Below are 21841 nucleotides of genomic sequence, written 5' to 3' on the forward strand. Positions count from 1 at the left end.
CAATGCCCTAATAAACAGACATACGTACCAACATTGGGAGGAGGTCGGCCAGATGCTCAAACATCTCCCAGTACAGTACCAACAGAGGGCAACACATCTGGTGGAGGAAGGCAAGAACATGAACAACACCTGCCTAAAATCGGCCCTGGATGCGGCAGACACATCCAGCAGGCTTATGATGATTTGGGTGACAGAGAGAAGGCATGCCTGGCTGAGGATTTCAGGTTTCAAGCCGGAAGTCCAGAACAATATTCTGAACACACCCTTCAATGGGGAGCAACTGTTTGGCACACCAGTGGATGAGAAGCTGACACAGCTAAAAAAGGATAATGAAACTGCGAGGTCCATGGGAGCGCTGCAGTTCAGAGGAATGCGAAGGGGCACCCCCTCTAAGAGGCTGAATGGCAGAGGATGAAACCAGCCAGGAACGTCACACCAGACCTTCCAGCAAACTTACCAGAGTAACAACCAGGCACAGCAAGGTCAGCAACAGCAAAACTGTCAGTACCAACCTTGGGCCAGTCCTTTCGAGGGCGACGAACGAAAAGCCTTCCAGAGACACATGTACGGCCAGAGGGCGTTGCTACAAACCGACAACACCACAACGATGTTCTACATCAACAATCAGGGAGGTACACAATCTGTGCGCTATCAAACCTAGCACAGGAGATATGGAAGCGGGCCATTCCACTACAAATAGACCTCCTGGCGATACATCTACCAGGGAAGAAAAATGTGGTAGCAGACAGACATCAGCATCCCACGAGTGGGAGCTCAATACGCAGGAGACGCAAAAGCTATTCAAAAAGTGGGGGACCCCACAAATAGACCTGTTTTCAACACACCAGAATGTAAAATGCCAAAACTTCGCATCCAGACAACCAGCACAGCAATCCCAAGGAAATGCCTTATGGATAAGCTGGTCGAAGACATTTGCCTATGCTTTTCTCCTGATGCCGCTGAAGCACAGGGTGCTCAGCAAGTGCAGAACAAGCATCATGACACTGATACTGGTAGCCCCACAGTGGGCCAGGCAGTCCTGGTTCTCACAGATAGTGGAAATGGCACAGGGGCCACCACATAAGTTCCCAAAAAGAAGAGAGCTGCTCTCAATGCTAGACGGAAGGGTACTCCACCCAGAACCGGAGAGCCTCAGCCTAGCAGCTTGGCTCCTGAAGACATAGAGTTCGCACACCTAAAACTCCCAGAGAACACGCTGGTGGTGCTGCGGGAGGCGAGGAGACCTACCACACGGAAATGTTACGTAGCAAAATGGAAGAGGTTCACCCAATGGTGCATGAAGAAAAAGCTACAGAAAAAAATCACCAAGGAATCAACAGTGTTAAGATATTTAACACACTTGCTAAAGACCAACCTAAGCTACACCTCGCTGAGGGTACATCTAGCAGCAATAGTAGCCTACACAAGAGGGGAAACGGGGAAAAGTTTCTTTACCTCCCAGGTGGTAAAAAGATTCCTGAAAGGTGCCAAAAGAATCACCCCCCCCAAAAAGGGTACCACCACCAGCATGGAACCTCAATGTAGTTCTCCCACAACTTATGAAGGCGCCCTTCGGACCCATTCACAAGTCCTCTCTACATATGCTCAAAATAAAAACAGCCTTTCTGGTAGCAATCATCTTGCTACGCAGGGTAAGCGAACTGCAAGCGCTAACACTACAAGAACCCTACATTCAAATTCACAATGACGGTGGTAATGAGAACGGACCCACACTTTATGCCAAAGGTGGTGTCAAGGTTCCACTTAAGCCAGACAATACAGATACCAAGTTTCTTCTAGAAACCATCCACAAGCACACTCTGGACGCTAGAAGAGCAGTAATGCATTACATTGAGAGAACTAAAGATTCAAGAAAATAAAGCAATTCTTTGTGTCTTCCGCAAGCAGTTTCTTGGGAAGACCGGTAACAAAAAACACCATTGCACGATGGATCGCACAGACAATACAATTCTGCCACAAGCAGGCAGGTAAAGAACTACAGGGAGCGGCACAAACCCACTCTACCAGCAAAAAGGGAGCAACAATAGCCTTCCTGGCAAACACACCCATCAAAGACATTTGCCTGGCGGCAACATGGGCTTCAGTGCACACATTCCCTAAGCACTACTGCGTAGATATACAGATGAACAAGGAAGTACAAGAAGGACAAAAGGTGCTTCAGCATATATTCAACAACCAACGCTCATCTTCCACCCAGCCGCCACAAACTTAGCAAACCGCTGCAAAGTCTATGTACAACATAGTGAATCCAGAAAGATTCACGCTGCAAAACTAATAGTTTCTTACCCGTCGGTGTAGTTTTGCAGCTTGAAGACTTTCTGGATTCACTAGCGAACCCACCCACCTCCGCTAAGAAGATGAGACAGGAAGAACAGGGGATTTTCACTTTGCTTCCCCCACCTGTGCAATTGATTTGGCAAATATGGGTACACTGCTCCTAACTTGGTTTTCTACTGATTCTTCTGCCCAAAGTGGGGGGCATAACCGATGGGAGCCAGTTGCTGGGGGAAGCAGAAAGCAGGGATAGCTTGCAAAGGCAGCAGCTTCCCCATTGTAGACCTCGCCCATCCTGGGGAGAAGCCATGGCACTTCTGCTCAGGATGGACTTTGTTTCTGGACCCAGAGAGCAAAGGGCCTCTACTCAGGGGTGCAGGAACCTGTCTGGTGGTGGCAAATGAGCAGCCAATCAGGAACTCTCCAGGCTGGTCGTTTTTCAGGGGGCATCTCTAAGATTGCAGTTTACATTAAATCTCACACTGGCATTGTTTGGGTTTAATGTGCTGAGAAGTTTGCTACCAAACTTCCCAGGTTTTAGTAAAGCCATTATAGAGCTGTGGAGTTCGTAATGACCAACTCCCTGACCATATACTCTTTATGGCTTTACTACGCTTACAATGTCTAGGATTAGACTTAGACACTGTAGGGCACGGGTACTCATAGTACGGGCCGGCAGCGGCCTGGCAAGCCTTCCGTGGCGGCCCGCGGACCATGAGACATCGTACCCGTATTTTCAAAGAGTGTCTGCAAACACTCTGCTGCTCTGTGGGGGCCGGGCGATTCATTCCAGCGAGGCCAGAGTGAAGCTGCAGGGGCGCTAAGAGGAGGTGAAATACAGCAAAGCCCCATGCACATGCAAATGGTCTTTTTAAAGACCTATGAAGTGCTCGGGTGGGGCTGTGTGTCTGTGCGCGCTGGGGAAGCTGTCTTAGCCTAGTGACACACAGGCAGGATGGGGTGACAGAGGAAGGTAGAGGGACAGAGACAGAGGGAGGGAGGGAGGGAAAGGGAGACAGAGAAATTGAAACTGAGAAAGGGAGACAGACAGAGGGAGGAGGGCGACAGAGGGAGCAGGGAGACGCAGCGAGGGAGACAGAGTGAGGGAAGGGGAGGGAGGAAAGGGAGTGAGGGAGGGGGTGAGGAAAGGGGAAGGAGACGGAGTGAGGGAGGGGGTGAGGGAGGGAGTGGGGAAGGGGAGTGAGGGAAGGGGAGTGAGGAAAGGGAGTGAGGGAAGGGGGAGAGCGAGTGCGAGTGAGGGAAGGGAGAGATCGAAGGGGAGTGAGGGAATGGGAGTGAGGGAGTAGGGGAAGGTGAGGGAGTGAGGGAGGGGGAGCTAGGGAGGGTGGGGGGAGGGGATTGAGGTAAGGGGAGGTAGGGAAGGGGAGTTAGGGAGAGAGTGAGGGGAGGGATGGAGGGAGTGAGGGAATGGGAGTGAGGGAATTGGGAGTGAGGGAAGGGAGAGTGAGAGAAGGGTGAGTGAGTGAGGGAAGGGGAGTGAGTGAGGGAAGGGGAGTGAGTGAGGGAAGGGACGTGAGTGAGGGAAGGGGAGGGAGGGAGGGGCAAGCGGAGTGAGGGAGGGGAAGGGGAGTGAGGGAGAGAGGGGAGTGAGGGAAGGGGAGTGAGGGGGAAGGGGAGTGAGGGAGGGGGAAGGGGAGTGAGGGAGAGAGGGGAGTGAGGGAAGGGGAGGGAGAGAGGGGAGGTAGGGAGTGAAAGGGAGAGAGGGAAGGGGAGGGAGGGAGAGAGGGGAGGAAGGGGATTGAGGGAAGGGGAGGGAGGGAGGGAAGGGGAGTGAGTGAGGGAAGGGGAGTGAGTGAGGGAAGGGGAGTGAGTGAGGGAAAGGGAGGGAGGGAAGGGGAGGGAGGGAGGGAGGAAAGGGGAGTGAGGGAAGGGGAGTGAGGGAGGGGGAAGGGGAGTGAGGGAGAGAGGGGAGTGAGGGAATGGGAGGGAGGGAGGGAGGGGAGGGATGGAGGGAACGAGCGAAGGGGAGGGAGGGAGCGAGGGGAGGGAGGGAGGGAAGGGGACGGAGGGAAGGGGAGAGAGGGAGGGAAGGGGAGGGAGAGAGAGAGAAGGGGAGTGTGGGAAGGGGAGAGAGGGAGGGGGAGGGAGAGAAGGGGAGGGAGGGAGAGAGGGAAGGGGAGTGTGGGAAGGGGAGTGAGGGAGGGAGAGAGGGAAGGAGAGGGGAGGGAGGGAGGGAGTGAGGGTGAGGGAAGGGGAGTGAGGGAGGGAGGGAGAGGGAAATAGGGGGAAGGGGAGTGAGGGTGATGGAGTGAAGGAAAGGAAAGGAGAGGGAGGAAGAGGGAAGGAGAGGAAGGGGAGGATAGAGGGAAGGAGAGGGAGGGAGAGGGAAGGGGAGAGGGAGTGAGACAGTCAGAATTAGGAGAGAGAGGGAGTGATACAGTCAGAGTGAGTGAGACAGAGGGAGACCGGGGAGGGAGAGAGGGAGATAGAGGGATGGAGGGAGGGAGGCAGAGAGAGAGAGAGAGATAGAGGGAGGGAGGGAGACAGAGAGAGGGAGAGAGAGAGATGTGTATGCCGGGTCTGGTAGCTGAGTGGACAAAGGCGTCTGCTGCACGGACATGTGTTCCACCTCATAGTCACAGTTTTTGTTGTTGCTTTAGCCCCGCCCCCTCTCCCACTGACCCCGCCCCCACCGATGAGGCCCTCTGACACAAACCACTCTGTAAATTTGCCCTCGAGAGAAGGTTTGTGAGTACCCATGCTGTAGGGGTACAGGGCTCATGCCACTGTAATCTCACCTGAGGATTAGTGCACCCTGTTGGAGGGGTGACTTATCTAGGCCCCACACAGTGGGTTGCAGCATGGCACCTTAGGGATGTGTGCCTTGTCGACTCTTCACTTTTCCTTGCACCAAAACACGCAGCCTGCAGTGTGTGGGTGTTAAGGTACAGGGTCTCTAGAGTGGCACAATAGGTGCTGCAGCCCCAAGGCCTTACTTGGTCACATAGCCCTTGGTACCAATGGTACCTTTTACTAGTGGTTTACCTGTAGCCAGAGATGTGCCAATTGTTGGTACAAAGGACAGCTTTGCAGTAGAACACAGGCTGTGGGACCCTGATTGTCAAGGACCCAGGGCACACCGAGTCAAAGTGCATCATGTGTCAGGCAAAAAGAGGGGGTTAACGAAGCAAATATGGGCACTTTTCTACAACAGTTATTTTGTTACCTCCAATTACGCCACGCCCTCCAGGTCCATGATCTCCCAGGAGCTTGGCTACCCGAGTATAGTCTGCTCGAGGAAAAGGTTTTCTTTGGACATCTGGGTAAGGGGGCCATCTCTGTGATCTATCCATGCCACTGACTGCCTTGAAAGGGATAGGTGGAGGTGGGAGAACCGGATGGATAAATGAAGGGAGGCCTGTATGGCGCCCTGAGAACTGACGATCTTATGTCAGTTGCATATAGTTCAATTTAACTATGTACAGCCAACATACCACACCCGCCTCATTTACATCACTTACTCCCCATTGCCCCTGCCATCTGTGCGAGATGCACGCTTCCGGCAGCGGATTGTTTCCATGTTACTATCCAGTGTTTAGGCCCTCCTGAGAGGGAGTGGGTGGGTCGGTGCTTTCCTCTGATCTGGGATGAAAGAGTCTTCTTGGAGTGGCTTGTATAGTTGCTAAAAGAGATGTGGCCTGTACATGAAAGCCACAAACAGGTGCCGGTGTAGTGTTGGGGGGGGGGGGGGGGGGGTGACTTGTGTACACACCAGGAAAAGCAGGTTTTTGAGGCTTGTGACTGTCCTCGGACGGGTGCCCAAATATGGAGGTGGGGGTGTAGCTATTTACTGTCAATGTGATTCTATACTGTTTTGCAATATTGATGTCTGGGCTTGCTGTATTGTTATATGCACACAGTTTTCTCTTTCGCTCTGGGATAGTATGTCTTGCCGCAAAACCTTCAATAAAGTTGGTTATAAAAAAAAAGGATCTCAGCAACTGGTAATTGTCAGCTTATTGATCTTGCACAATCAATATAATGTTATCAATTGACAGGTGTTTATTCGCTTATTTTATTTAAAATGTATCACCTTGTGATTTACTCTCAACAGGTCAAACTCTATATGGCCGTGTACTGTGGAATCCCGACCAGAATCTGAACTCTGCCTACAAGCTGCAACTGGAGAAGGTGTACCTCTGCACTGGAAAAGATGGATATGTGCCTTTCTTTGACCCCACAGGAACAATCTATAACGAGGGTCCGCAGTATGGTTGTATTCAGCCCAACAAGCACCTCAAGCACAGGTTTCTGCTGCTGGTATGTTTTTTTGCCAAGATACAGCATAATATTCCCAGTTAAAAAAATAATTTGTGTACAGCTAATGTGGCGATAACATTTGACAGTAACAAAATATTTGTTTTTATTGTAAACAAGGGTGGTGACACTGCTACAACTGTCTCTCCATTTAAATGTTTAAAACTCCATGTCAGCATATTTGTTAGCAGATTATATGTGTCCGTATTACTAAGTGTGCTGTCTCTTCATTGCACTTGTTTAATAACGCCTCTGCACCAGTCATAGTCTTGATTCCTTGAATGCATATTTGTATTGATTGTATTGTTCTTCAATAGAGATTTATGGTTAGGATGCCTAACTACCCTCCATATTTAAATAATGAGTTTGGGTACATAATAAAGGGGCTCTTGGATGGACCGCTGGTATCACCTCAACAGGCAGACAGTGGGCTTTTCCTGGTTGTTTCGAGATGAGAAAGAGGAAGCACACGAGCCTAAAACAAACTTAAGATGTCACTGAAGGGGAGTGGTTAGGGGATAGTATAAAGTGTAGGCTATTTTGTCCTGCAAGATGAAAGAATCACATTGGCTCTGCACAGTGTTCAAAGTGAACAACCATGGTCTACATTTCAATCCTCTACTAAATACATATTAGTAGAAGTAAAAAAGAGTCAGCCAGAGAATGGTTAGATGAAGCATAAGTACCAATTTTATTCATCCAATAAGACACCAAATGGGATGGTGCGCAGTGGCTCTGGAGACCAGAGTTAAAATGACGCTGTTAAGCACGAGAAGAGGCTCACCCTGTTTGCTGAGGAGTTCTGAGGGCAGTTCCGCCCACACGGCTTGCCGCTCCCGCTCCGCGGGAGCCGCTGCGCACAGGAGTGCGTGTGTTACCACCAGCACCTGGACACTGGAAGCAGAGGCAGGGGTAAGAGGAAAGGCGTGGGCTGCGAGTGTGCAGGGACTCCGTTATCCAGGAGTCCCTGCGAAGACCACGGACTAACATCCGGTCCGCTCTCCCCGCCGGCCCTCCCCCCGCCCATCTGACAGTTTAAAGGGCGCTTTCATCAACATTTCCGTGGGACGCTGTTAAGCACGAGAAGAGGCTCACCCTGTTTGCTGAGGAGTTCTGAGGGCAGTTCCGCCCACACGGCTTGCCGCTCCCGCTCCGCGGGAGCCGCTGCGCACAGGAGTGCGTGTGTTACCACCAGCACCTGGACACTGGAAGCAGAGGCAGGGGTAAGAGGAAAGGCGTGGGCTGCGAGTGTGCAGGGACTCCGTTATCCAGGAGTCCCTGCGAAGACCACGGACTAACATCCGGTCCGCTCTCCCCGCCGGCCCTCCCCCCGCCCATCTGACAGTTTAAAGGGCGCTTTCATCAACATTTCCGTGGGACGCTGTTAAGCACGAGAAGAGGCTCACTCTGTTTGCTGAGGAGTTCTGAGGGCAGTTCCGCCCACACGGCTTGCCGCTCCCGCTCCGCGGGAGCCGCTGCGCACAGGAGTGCGTGTGTTACCACCAGCACCTGGACACTGGAAGCAGAGGCAGGGGTAAGAGGAAAGGTGTGGGCTGCGAGTGTGCAGGGACTCCGTTATCCAGGAGTCCCTGCGAAGACCACGGACTAACATCCGGTCCGCTCTCCCCGCCGGCCCTCCCCCCGCCCATCTGACAGTTTAAAGGGCGCTTTCATCAACATTTCCGTGGGACGCTGTTAAGCACGAGAAGAGGCTCACCCTGTTTGCTGAGGAGTTCTGAGGGCAGTTCCGCCCACACGGCTTGCCGCTCCCGCTCCGCGGGAGCCGCTGCGCACAGGAGTGCGTGTGTTACCACCAGCACCTGGACACTGGAAGCAGAGGCAGGGGTAAGAGGAAAGGCGTGGGCTGCGAGTGTGCAGGGACTCCGTTATCCAGGAGTCCCTGCGAAGACCACGGACTAACATCCGGTCCGCTCTCCCCGCCGGCCCTCCCCCCGCCCTTTCCGCCCCACACGCCCACTATATCTTGGCTCAACTCTCCCGCAGCGCGGGACGCAGCCCGGGCGAAGACAGGGCTAAGACTGGGCCGTTTGAGGCCGTTAGAGGACGGCAGAGGACTGGACTGGCCCACTCTCTATCGTTTTTTCCTACAGATATTCATCTACTTGCTCCACACGAAATGAGTACTAGAGCAACTCGGAGTAAGACCTCCAAGGCAGCTTCACAAATCAGCGGCCCTATGGATGACTTTATCACCCGCACTAACATTGCCATTGATAATGAAATATCTAAATTGCAAACCCGGGTGTCCTTAGAACTAGATGCTGCTAGACGCCTGTCGCAAGTGATAGCGCACTCAAAAAAATCCTCTCTAGGCCACATAGCCACCGCGGTTACGCCAGAACGCCCTGTCGTCCCTAAAGGCGTAGTCACACAGGCTGTTGTCCACCGGATCTCAACTAACTCCACCCCCTCCCCATTGCTAGAGCAATATACCAACGTAGAAGAAGCCAAACCCCTACCTGCATCTACACTTTGTGCCCAGACTACGACCCCTAACCCCCAGTTACCCTCAAACCCTACTACTAGTAAACCACCCAAAAGGAAGCGTCGAGCAGGCACTGCTTATGCTCGTAAAAAGGCGAAAATTGTGCTTCCCCAAAACCTAAATTTAACGAGAGCCCTATCACCTAACGCGCCATCAAATGACTCCCAAGGAAAAAGTATGGGGTCACAAACACTTAGGGAGGGTGGTACAGTGGTTCCTGAAGCCATCTCAACTAGTATGGTTCAAGAGACTGAGGGCTTGCAGACTGAAGGGTTAGGCAACAACGATAGGGCATTTATAGATTTGGTTTGGACAACTTTAAAGAAACTTCTTTCCCCTCTCGACCTTAGACTCTCGAGAATAGAGAATAACTTGCTCGAGATGGAAAAAAGTATTATCGCTCTGGCCACTCTCGGCTTGAAAACCCTTGAAAATCAGGGGCAGCTTGCCCCGGACATCACACCACCAATTTCTTCAACCCAATCGCAGGATGTTCCTCCTCGTAACCCTGCCACACCATGTCAGGATAACCCGCCCCCAGCACCACCCCCCTCCCGACCGATACCCAAGCCAAGGTCTGTGGCAGTGAATCAAATCCCTCCTGCCACCAAATCTAAAGCTTCTCAACGAGCTACAGAGCCCCACTCAGGTAAGCCCAAATCTGATGCTCAGCCCAAATCTACCTTTGGTACTGCACAGGACCCGCCTTCGAAGGCCAATTTCAGAGGGGGATATATTGATCTTCCCCCTGAGGCCAACGACTATGTGGTGGTCCTAACGGGTGTCCCTCAGATTGGTGTAGACCAATATGAGAACCACTGGTCGCTAAAAAATAAAATAATGTATTGGCTAAATAATAATAGACCTATCCCCAATGGCCAGAAAAGCAGAGTACTGATGGTCCGTAGAACTCGCTGGGTGGGCCCCACAAAGAAATCTAGCCCAGGGGATTGCATAGTGGTGACCTTCGAGGACCCGCATACGGCACAATTTATCTGCTCCTGGCCTGGTTCTGAAGGGTCCCCTGTAATACCCAGACCCCTGTCTTTCTTTTACCCACCCCGTTCCCAGCATACCCCGGTGGATAATTGGCCCATAGTTCAACACCAACCCTGGAAAAGCCATCCTAAAGCTCACAATCAATTCCAGCCACTTTGGAATGGCTTTCCCACTTCTAACAGATATGGTGGCCTGGAGGAGGTGGATTGACTTTCTAGCCAACATTAACAGCATAACTCCGAAAAATCTTTTGACTTGTTCGCCGGAAGCCCACTAGAGCACGTACCCCCAGATCCCGCAGTGGGCCTAGTGGGATGCACCAATGACCTAGATAATAAGGTAGGGTTGACGCCCCCTGGCACTTCCGACTCTCATACTTCGGAAGGTGACATAGTTCCATCCTTTACGACTCCTCAACCACTAAGCCTAGGGAGTGCTGCAGAGGTGAATGGGGCTGACTCAATTAAGACTCCTTTTTCGCAGCATTCTAAATCTAGCCCAAATGTCTTCAGAGATGTTGTATTTGAAGCTGCTCCGCCCATCCTTGCCTCTTTACAGCATACCTCTGATTCATCGGTAATAAAGGTCTTGAGCTGGAATGTGGCTGGGCTCGATCGCAACCTCGATAATCCAGATTGGACTACATTCCTAGAACCATATAACATCTGCCTCTTTCAGGAAACTTGGTGCCAAGAACCAAGGCACAGAGCGGGGTTCACGACTTACTTTGTCCCAGCCGTACAGCTTCCTGGATCTAAAGGTCGCCCTTCAGGCGGTCTATTGATTTGGATTAGTATCGCCCTAAGGCTAGGTGTCACCCAAAGGTCTACTAAATCCCTTGATTTACAATGGCTATCATTGCATTGCAAAGGAGGGAGGTCCCTTGAAATCTTCAACATCTATCTGAGGGGCACTAATGGTGGATCTTCACGATTATCATCTACAGGCCTAAGCAACGAACTAGCCTCTTGTAATATTGATTCTTATGTCCTGCTGGCGGGTGATTTTAACTGTTGCTTTGAGCCATTGTCTAGGGATGACATTCTGGATACCTTCGAAGAGGACTCTAGGAGAGGTATCCCCATTCTAACCATCGACCCGATCCCCAAATGGACTCAAAGTGCAATAGAAATCAATGCCCTTTGCCTGGAACACAACCTAAGATCAGTCAACGGTCGCTCCAAATCGGACCCCAATGGAGCCCATACTTATAACAGAATTGGACGGACCTCAAGAATTGATTTTATTATGCTTAACTTTAATCTGTGGGCTCTCCACCAAGATATGGAGGTCATTGTATCTAGTGACAGTGACCATAACCCACTTTCTATTTTGATCACTAGCCCATGGAAAGAGGGGACCTTTGCTAGTTCAGATCATAAGTGGAAAACCTCCCGCGAAATCGTTCCCTCTAACTGTAGTAGGCGCTTGAAGTGGGCAAGAGTCTCGGCGGACGAAGAGAGGCTATCACAAGCGGCGTCTATTCTGCTAGAGGCTGATTCCAGGCTGGATGCATTGATCCCCACGGACGGAAGGACCTTGCCCCTGTTTGTAAAGACAATGGAGGCTTTGAGTGATCTTTTCCTTATTTCCCAGACAAGCTCCAAGGTCGCCCGTAATGGTGCTTATTCGTCCAGGTCATCGTGGTACTCTTCGAAATGCCGAGAAGCAAAGGGGGCCCTTATCTCGGCAGTAAAAAACGAGGAGCCTGACAAAGTAAGGGCTGCAAGGAAGATCTACAAAAAAGTCATAACAGCAGCAAAAGAAGCACACGACCTAAACTTCTGGCGGGATCTGGCCGAAGCGAGTAAAAAGAAAAATGCCAAGGAGTTTTGGGACCTACTAAGAGCCAGGGAAAAGCCTATTGATCAACAAATAACCTGCAACATCTCCGGTGCCGCATGGTTCGATCATTTCTCCAAGTTGTATTCCATCCCACTGGGGGTTTGTGATCACATTTTGGCTCCTTTGCCTCGCCCTACATTAGTTCCTATGAGCAGTGGTGGCCCTTTTTCCAGGCAGGAGGTAGAAAATGCAATTAAGGGCATTGTTTCTAACAAAGCTGCAGGCCCCGACGGAATCCCGGGCGATCTGTTAAAAGCCTACCCGGCGTGGTGGAGCAGACTGATCACTTCCCTTTTAAATGAGGCCCTGCTAGGAGGCGCTTTTCCTGACTCCTGGAGGGGAGCGGAAGTGGTCCCCATTTTTAAGAAAGGCTCCAGAGACGACCCGGCGAATTACCGCCCTATCAGCCTGCTGGATTCTACCCAAAAAGTGGCGGGCAAAGTTGTCCTAAATAGGATATTGCAGTGGGCAGAAGAAAATCAGATACTGTCCAACCTTCAAGCAGGTTTTCGAAGGGGACTGGCACTATTGAACAGACATTTCGCCTCCTTATTCTCTACTGGAAAGTGGTGGTGTTGGGAGGGGGGAGTTTGTATTTGGTCTTTATCGATCTACGTACAGCTTTTGATCTGGTCCCGCGAGCATCACTTTGGAATGCTCTCAACGAGTTAGGCTTACCTCCTTACCTACTAGCCTTACTGATAAAATTTCACGATAGCAATTTTGCCCAAATTAGATGGGGTTCACAAGGCGAAAAAACATCCCGCATTCCGGTCAACAGGGGCGTCCGCCAGGGTTGTGTACTCGCCCCCACTCTGTTTTCTCTTTATGTTAACGGAGTGGTGGAGCACCTTTTACAAGATCCATCTGATGCTCCGACCCTGGCGGGGAAAAAAATCCCAACGCTCCTGTTTGCGGACGACACCCTTCTAATTTCTAAGACGCCAGTGGGTATCCAAAAATTGCTATCCAGTTTTAAGTCTTTTTGTGATGACAAAGGTCTGGCCATTAATATAGCAAAGACCAAATTCCTTGTGCTCAATCCCCCAAAAAAAACAGTCGCTACCCCTGTCCTTGACTCTGTGCACCTAGAGAGAGTCAAGGAATTCGACTACTTGGGTATTCGGTTATCCGATTCCATGAGTTGGAGGTCACATCATCAGAAGGTGTTTCTTGCTCACAAGAGGGTAGCTGGAGCTCTGCTCAAACAACAGCGAGCTTCGCCACTGAAACCCATTGGGGCTGTTCTAGACATTTATAGGGCAAGGGTTGTAAGCGCAGCACTATACGGCGCGGAACTGTGGGGCTCACAGAAAATTGATACCCTTGCCTCCCTTGATAACAATTTTCATAAAGACCTCTTGAGGCTGCCCCACAGTACCCCTACAATCCCTATTATGCTTGATACCGGTTCACGCCCGATATGTGATCAAGCAAAACTACGCCCGCTTCTATTATGGTCTAGAATCTGGAATGTCCCAGAACTCCAAAGCTATGCAGAGGCCCTGGACGATCTTTTGTCCCATACAGGATGCCATAAGATCGCTTGGCTTAGAGATGTTAAATCCCTCCTCTTTAAATTGGGGTTAGGAGATTTTTGGGTTAGTAAAACCTCACCCTCAAAACAAGTAATAAAAAAAGCCTTCTGGTCGTGGTTGGACAATGAAATGCTGTGCAATCCTAATCACTGTAAAACTGTTGTCCAGTTCCTGTTAATCAAAGAGCTCCCTTTTAGGGAACCCTATCTGGACTCCATTCATAACTCTGGAGACAGAGCATTGTATATAAAATTCAGGTTAGGTGTTCTCCCTCTTTGTCAATTTACCTCATCCTGGAAACCGCCCCTACAAACTGTGCCATATTGTCCCTTTTGCGAAACCAGGGTTGAATCTGTTGCACATATGTTGTTTGAATGTAACACCTACGTTGCACCCAGGAAGTTGTGGTTGAAACCACTATGTAGGACCCTGGGAACAAGATCGCATGTAGAAGCCCTACGCATATTGTGCACTGATTCAAGACCCTTCTTCGCCTGCTGTTTGGCAAAATTTTTTGGCTGGGCCTGGCGCATACGAACTGCAAATAAACTGTTGATACAGTAGTATGCTTTTATTTCCTCTTCTCCCCTGCTTAAAGAATCCCAAATGACTATCTAGATTGTTCTTATTGTATATTATGCAAAAATTGTACTGTATTGTATGTGCTAAATATTGTTTTTATTGTTGTAAAATGCAGCTTTTATGATATGTTTTTATATCGAAATAAAGCTTATTCATTCACAAAATGACAATAATGATGCGCATCTTTCTGAAATATGGAGCCTCTCTACTGCATAGCAGGTGGCAATCATCATTTTTATTTACAGTGTTAATGTTGATAACCATCGTAGACATGCTAATAGTAGCAAAGTTGGTCGTTTACAGTAAACTTAAGATTGATGAAGGGATCTTCTGTGTAAATAAATAACTTTAAACATTGTGACCCCCCCCTGTAACATCAGTCATTATTGTTGTATTCTGCCTAGTTTATGCTTTTTGTATACTTGTAATTTGTGTTTGTGCCCAGAAACCTTTAAGAGATCCTGCTCATTTGTCCCTATATTAGATGCACTATTTTGATCAGTGCGTACTCTCAGACTTGCTGCTTAAGTCAAATATCTGGAGGCCTTTAAATCCCTTAGGTAGCTTAAAACCAACACAAAATAGCAGTACCCTCTTTCATATCATAACTAGATATTGCTTCCTACTGCTTCCTACACGCTGTTTGCCATGCTGTAAGTCGTTGCCTGCCAGACTCCATACTTTGTAGAGTTTTAAACTGGTTCAGTTTGGGGTTTCATATGTTTTCATTTAGAGGCGACCTGGTATGGCAATTTGACGGCACCGTTCGTATTGGAACGGACCATGGCTGATTTGCATGTCTGGTTACTGACTGAAGTGGCATGGTGGGCAAGAAAACGATGAACTGGGATACAGTCATTGCTAATTACCAGTGGCTGAGATTAATCTAAGAAGCCTATACGTCATGATTTTATGTTTTTCTCAATGTAATGCCTTAAATGCGACAGGTAAGACCAGACATGGGTTCTGAGCTCACTGTGCATTAGGACTCGAAATTCACCCTACTGATAATGCCCGTGTTTGCCAAAATCAGTCTGGAGTTGTGTGTGTTCCTTTTCAGAGGGCTCCTACCCTAAAATGTTGGCCTGGGCGGTTATTATTGGAGCAGGGCGAAGGATTCTTTACATATGACTGGTGCCTGTCTGAAGCGGCATAGTGGGCAGTACACAATGTACTGGAACACCAAGCTCTGGGATTAATTCAAGCTTTTCTGTTTCACTTTGTCCCCTTAGATCGACAAGTTGGACCCAATGGCTCTTCCTAAGTCTCCTCCTTTCAGGGTTTAAACCCATTGACAGATGCTGCCAGTTGTTCTTGTGAGACCCACAAGACATCTGTGTGTGGTGTCTAGGATCTGAACTTGACCCCCCTCCCCCCCCCCCCCCCCCAACCTGTTACTCCTGTTCTTTGATGCATCTGTAGACCATCAAAGAGCGGGAAGCCAAGTTGTTTGGCAAGGCCCAGAGTTATATGCTATAGTAAGCTGGCTCTACATATAGTATACCAAAGTAAAGTATAGGGTGCACAGAGTCCAGGGAATCCCCAGAGGTATTGCAGAGGCTAAATTAGACATGTCCTAACAGCTCATTCATCCACTCAACTTTATTCGGTCATACGAACATTAAAGGGCACAGTAATAAATACATTAAAAACATATATAAAAAAGTTTTGGGAAAATCATATTAAAAGGACATCGATATGTATAGTAATAAAATACATTTCTGTAGAATAGTGTCCACTTATCGACCAGTGTGTGCAAGGTAACTTCCATCACCACCTTTCAGATCTACGCAATCAGGGTACATCAAAATTTGACAGGTACAAAATTATTTGATTTCTTATGTTATGTTAAAAATGATTTATAGAGCGCGCGTGTTCACCAATTGGTTTCTTGGTTCTTGGTCTAGGATGTGCTGGAGCTTTATTGGTCTGTCATGTGCTTAATGTAGTCATAGGCTTGGGCAAATTGCGAGATCTTAAGAAGTTTTCTGAATTTTATGAGGTCCCTACATGCTCTAATGTTAGATTGAAGGAAATTCCAAAATCCAGGTGACAACACTGCAAATCTGCAGCCACCTTGTCGCTTCCGTTTGTAAGAGGGTGTGATTAGCAGGTTCATATATGATGAATGCAAATTGCGCACAGGTATATGCCTTTTAATTAGGTTTCTGATTAATTTGGGGCTTGGGCTATGCAGGGACTTAAAAATCAGGCAGCCCACTTTAAAAGCAGAAGGTTGTAAGATGGGGAGCCAATGTAGCTTCCTCATGGGGGGGGAGACCTGTTCCCACCCGGGTTGCTGAAAGATCAAGCTAGCAGCCTGGTTCTGCACTAGCTGCAGTCTTCTGGTGAGATACAGTGGTATACCAAAGTATAGAGAATTGGCATATTCTAAATGAGAGATCACCAGGGCTAAGACAACCTGTATTAGTGCTTTGCTTGTGAGGAGTCTGCTGATCTTCCTTATTTTTCTTAATTGATGATGGCAAGTCAAAGTAACCAATGTAATTTGGGTTTTCATTGAGAGGTCGTGGTTTATTATCACCCCAAGACTATTAGCTTAGGAAGATGGGGTGGGGGAGCGCCCAACTTATTTGGTCAAAACCATGGACTCCAAGGGTTCTGGGTGCCTCTTAATAGGATGAGTTCAGTCTTTTCCGGGTTGAGTTTCAGCTGATCATTATTCATCCAATTCCGAATATGCAACATGGTGGCTTGGAATTATTAATGGCGTATATATACTGTAAATCGTAGACATTCCCACAAAGGAATCGGCTCCAGCGATCTACACCAGAATTTTACATGGCCAAGGGATCCTTTTGGCATCACCCCGATTTAAGACTTCTTTCCCAGTATTGACCTATCTTCGGAGTGGACCAAATGCGTAGCCAGTAAATCAGTGATTTAATTATGGCCATGTTGCCAATTCTCTTCAGCTCTTGGTCAAAGAACAGTGGAATCAGCAGAGTGCTGGGTGGTACCAGCATCAGGGAACTAGCAAATGTATTTTCACTCACCACTAGCTTGTGCAAATCACCATGGCCCCATAACTGTGCACCATATAGTGCAGCATTTTGGGCTTTCATTCGATAAATCTCCAAAGCAGGAGTAATTGACCGAGACCAAGACTGCTTGTTGAAACGCGATATGGATTTGGACTTATAATATAGAGTCAAAAGGATTTTGTCTATTTGGTGGTACCAACTCAAAGTTTTGGTTTACCTTACTCCCAAAAAATCAAATTTAAACACCCTTACACATGGTTTCCCCATTATCTTTACTGGTCTACATTTTCCCTTGGTTTTACCAAATGCCATATATATTTGTCTTCTCTATGTTTAATACCAGGCCCCTGGTCTCATAGAATCCCAGAAATTTGTCGATTAGCCTCTGGAGTCCCATTAGGGTCCTGGATAGGAGTAATGCGTCGTCAGCGAACAACAGGATTGTTACTTTTTCTCTGTTTATCTTTGGAGATTCGTTTTCCCAAACCTGCAGTTCGTTGACCACCCCATTTGTATAGAGGGAGAACAGTGTGGGTGCAAGAACACATCCTTGGCATGCACCTCACCAGGTAGGAATCTTGGTAGTTAATTTGCCGGAATGTTCCCAATGGACCTGCGTGTAGTTGTCCTCATGCATCCTTACAAGCAGATTCACGAGCCTTACCAGGGCTCCCATTTCTTTTAAAACTGACCAAAGCCTTTCCAGCTGTACCAGGTCGAAGGCGGCACGGAAGTCAATAAAAGCTATGCATAATTTTTGCTTTTTTTAATTGCACGGATTTCCAGATAAGTAAGATATGCCTAAACACCTGATCACATGTTATAATTTTGGTGCAAAAATCTGCTTGGTAGGGTGACAAGATCTTTGTCCTCCATCCATATGAATAATTTATCTAAAACCTGTCTGGCGAAAATATTTTGTGTGTTGACTAATAGGCTGATCGGCCTATAATTCGATAGGGTGGAGGTATCACCTTTTGTTCGAGGCATGTGAGCTGTAGATCACATGCTTTGCATACTCCTACCATCTAGTGTTGGGTCTGGGTGTTTGCACGTTGTTTTTCTTAGAAGAAATCTTTCCAGTCACGAGGTAGGTGACTCCTCCTTTTGTGATAGTGCGAATGGGCACTACTCCATTGTTAGATTGTTTTTTTTCAGCCATCGGGTTCAGGCATGAATTGTTGCGCTCCGTTTCTCGGGTTTCCTTCGATGCGCAATCCACTTCCACTCGACGATATTGTTTCCGATTGCGTATTTCCCTTTCTCCTTGTAACATAGTTAATACAAAAACTCTTTTCGATTGGAAAACTTGTGGAAGGCCGTCGGGCCTACCCGGGTTGGTCCGCCTCGCAGTCGATGGAACGGACTCCATTCAAATTCTGCCCTCTGTACCACGTAAAGTTCCTGTGCACCAACTCACACAAAGTGTGCAACTTGTGCTCATCTCCAGAGCAAAACGAACAGGACTGCGACGCGTGTAAATCTTTACGCTCGAAGAAGATGCTCCGCGACCATCGGGCTTGACATCACGACATGCAGAGTCAGAACACCGGTTCCATTCTAGACCTCTTCGGAGAAGATTCCGAACAAGAAACCAGCTATGCTATAGAGGCTGAGGAAGAACAAGAGGACCCGATCTCTGAGTCCGGCTCTGATGGGGACGAAGACATTCCTCAGGGTCGGCATATTTTGAGTACCAATCCTCCCTTGCCCCAGAGTCCATCTCAGAAAAAGGCTCTGGTCCCTCCTCTGCCTTCGGGCCATGGTTGGCACCGAGAACATGTTTCCAACGCCCGCCTGCGGCTTTGGCACCGAAACATATGTGAAAGCCTTCCAGCTCGGGACTGAGTCATCCACATTTGGGCTCCAAACCAAAACCTTCAGGGTCGATACCAAATCTGTCTCAGGCCCAATCCCTTCGAGGCCGAAACCGTCTTCTAAACTGAATTCTAGGCACCGAAAACTTTGACACTGAAAAATAACGATGCTCCAATGCCACCAAAAAAGCCTTGTTTCGACATCCCACCTTCAAAACCGGACCCGAAACAAAAGGAACTTTACATTAATCCAAAAACTGGACATATTGTGACCAAATTGCCACTGTATATGCTCTGTAGATTAGTTATTTCTTATTCCCTAACTAATCTTTCCACTGATCAAAACGTTCTTTCCTCTGGTCGATGGACCATTAGTTGATCTAGTTGATGGTGAAATGACATATGATTTCAATTTATTTACACATTGGAAATGATCACAGAGCCGGGATGACTTTTAAAGTTTTATCTCAGATGAATTCATGTGTACCACTTACACAGTACAGAACAAACTCTGTGTTCGAGGCATGTGGGCTGCTGAATTCATATCTGTGCATAGATCGCCGCCTTGTGTTGGGTCCGGATGATTGCACATTGTTGTCCTGGAAGAGTCTTCGAAGTATCACGAGATAGGTGGCTCCTCCCCTGGACTACAGTGCGCATGGGCATCGCCTCCATCCCCAGATTGTTTTTTTCCGCCATTGGGTTCGGATGTGTTTCGGTCCCGCTGTCGGAACCGATAGTACTTTTCTTTTTCTACTTGAGACCTAACGGTCTTTAGGCTGGGCGTCGGTACTGTTTCGTTCGGGTTATCTTATTCTCAGCTCTGAACACTCTCTGCCCCTCCGCGTGCTCTCAGCGCGGACGGGCCTACTCGACGCTCGAAGTTCCTATCATGGAACGTACTCCGTTCAAGAAGTGCCCGGTGTGCAATTCCAAATATTCACACCTCGACGTGCACCCTGTGTGCAACAAGTGTTTATCACCGAAACATGACGAGACCAGGTGTATGGCCTGTTCAAAGTTCCGGTGCAAGAAGACCCTAAAGCAGCGTCGCGCCGCTCGGCTCCAGGCCCAGTTGGCGGAACCCCTTGCGAGCCTGCCGGACAACATCTTCGAAGGTTTTGAAGTTTCGGACTCTAACCCTGCGTCGGAGGAAGAGGAAACCGGCGACGCGGAAGATGCGGACTTTTATGAAGCCGGCGACGAGGTAGGGGACGACGAAGAGGCCATTGCCACCGTGGGGGAAAGCTCGGAGGAAGAGCATCCCCAAACTGACTCAGGGGTTAATCCCCAAGACACGGCCCAGGTCGAGGGATCGCCTTCGGGCCTTACCCAAGACCTCGTTACTAGTCCAGCAGCCCCGCCTCTCGGCCCGGCCACGGACATTTCGGAGGGGCCACTCCCGTTGAAGGAAACGAAAGTGAAGCCATCGGGATCCACGCTGTCGGTTTCGAAACCGAAAGTGAAAGCTCCATTGATGGTGCAGAAGGCTCGGGAGGTGTCAACACCTAAGGCGATCAAGATGGCCGACTTGAAGAGCCACGCTAAGATGGCCGACCCCAAGGCCTCGGGGTCGACGCCGAAAACAAAGGCGGCCGACGCGGCTGCGTCGGCGCCGAAGACATTGGGGGTCGACGACCCAAAAAAGGCTCCGAAGAAACCGACCATCGGAACCAAGGATGGAAAGGTGTCGACTCCGAAGACACAGCCCCCGGCTGACTCGACTCCCGACTCCGGGAGAGCTCACAAGCCAGTCAAGCCCTCTCCGGTGTTGGCGAAGAAAGTAGTGGAATCCCTCCAACGGATTCGAAGCGCTGAAGTTCTCGAGCCGGAGGGAGGGAAGCCGAAGCCCGCATCGAAGCCGGCGAAGGCGCAGACGCCTATTCGCTACACCCTGCCGCCGAAATCGGCGCCGAAGGCCTTCGCTCCGAAGCAGGGGGCGGACGTGCCCTCGAAAGAGACATCGACGTCCAAGGCGGCGTTAGGGGTGTCGAAGCCTCGGCTCCAGCCACTCGCAGAGGAAGAGCGCCGAGAGGTCGTCATCGACGCCAATACTGGGAAATTGTCCCTCCTCAAGAGAAGAATCACCGCGGAACCGGTGCTGGAGCATTTTCGGATTCCTCTTAAGAACAAGAAGGACTCGATGGGTGCTTCGGACCCTATGGAGCCTTCGTCTCCCACACATGTAGAACGTTCTCCTACGTGTTCTAATGCAGGGGAAGGTGACGATGGGGAGTACGACGAGTACACCTATCCGGCGTACTCGGATCCGGAGGAGGAACCTGCTCCTTGGTCTGCCGGAGCCGACCCAGACGGCACGCAATCGGGTCAGGAACCGCAGCTATTTGCGGCAAAGACCTCACCGACGGAGGACTCAGCGGCCTTCAACGCTCTCCTCGAGAGAGCTGCGGCTAACCACGACGTCGAGCTGCACTTGGACCCGGTGGATGTGGACTTTTTATTTGACACTTTCTCAGTAGCCAAAAAGTCAGTCAAGACACTGCCGATGCTTAAGGGGGTGCTAAAACACGCAACGGAGGTCTTCAGGGAGCCCACCCGGGCGCGTGTCATCAACCCTCGCATTGACAGAAAATATAAGGCAGCGCCCTCGGATCCCACATACATCAAGGGACACTTGCCACTGGACTCGTTGGTTGTATCCAACGCTCGGAAGAGGGCGAATTCGCAGACCACTGGTGACGCTCCTCCCCCAGACAAAGAGTCCAAGATCTTCGAGGCCTCTGGGAAACGAATTGCTGCACAGGCAGCAAACATTTGGAGAATCTCAAACACACAGGCCCTACTTGCACGCTATGATAGGGCTCATTATGATACCTTAGAAACACTACTGCAACACCTGCCTGACCAGTACAAGGAGGCAGGAGAAATGCTTATTCAGGAAGGCAAGCTCAACACAAATGCATCCATAAAATGTGCGCTGGATGTGGCTGATACAGCCTCCAGGGCAATCAACAC

The 21841-nt window shown here is 49.5% G+C and overlaps 1 protein-coding gene across 1 annotated transcript in view; it reads left to right on the forward strand.

Moving 5' to 3' along the window:
- Positions 1-21841, forward strand: part of FRAS1 (Fraser extracellular matrix complex subunit 1) — a 1404104-nt gene that overhangs the window by 1305781 nt on the left and 76482 nt on the right. The window contains exon 25 of the mRNA XM_086961814.1: positions 6371-6576. Within this exon, the coding sequence (XP_086817940.1) occupies positions 6371-6576 (206 nt within the window). The remainder of the gene's footprint in view (positions 1-6370; positions 6577-21841) is intronic.

The sequence above is a fragment of the Lissotriton vulgaris genome, chromosome 3_1, assembly GCF_964263255.1.
Source record: "Lissotriton vulgaris chromosome 3_1, aLisVul1.2, whole genome shotgun sequence".
Classification (NCBI taxonomy): domain Eukaryota; kingdom Metazoa; phylum Chordata; class Amphibia; order Caudata; family Salamandridae; genus Lissotriton; species Lissotriton vulgaris.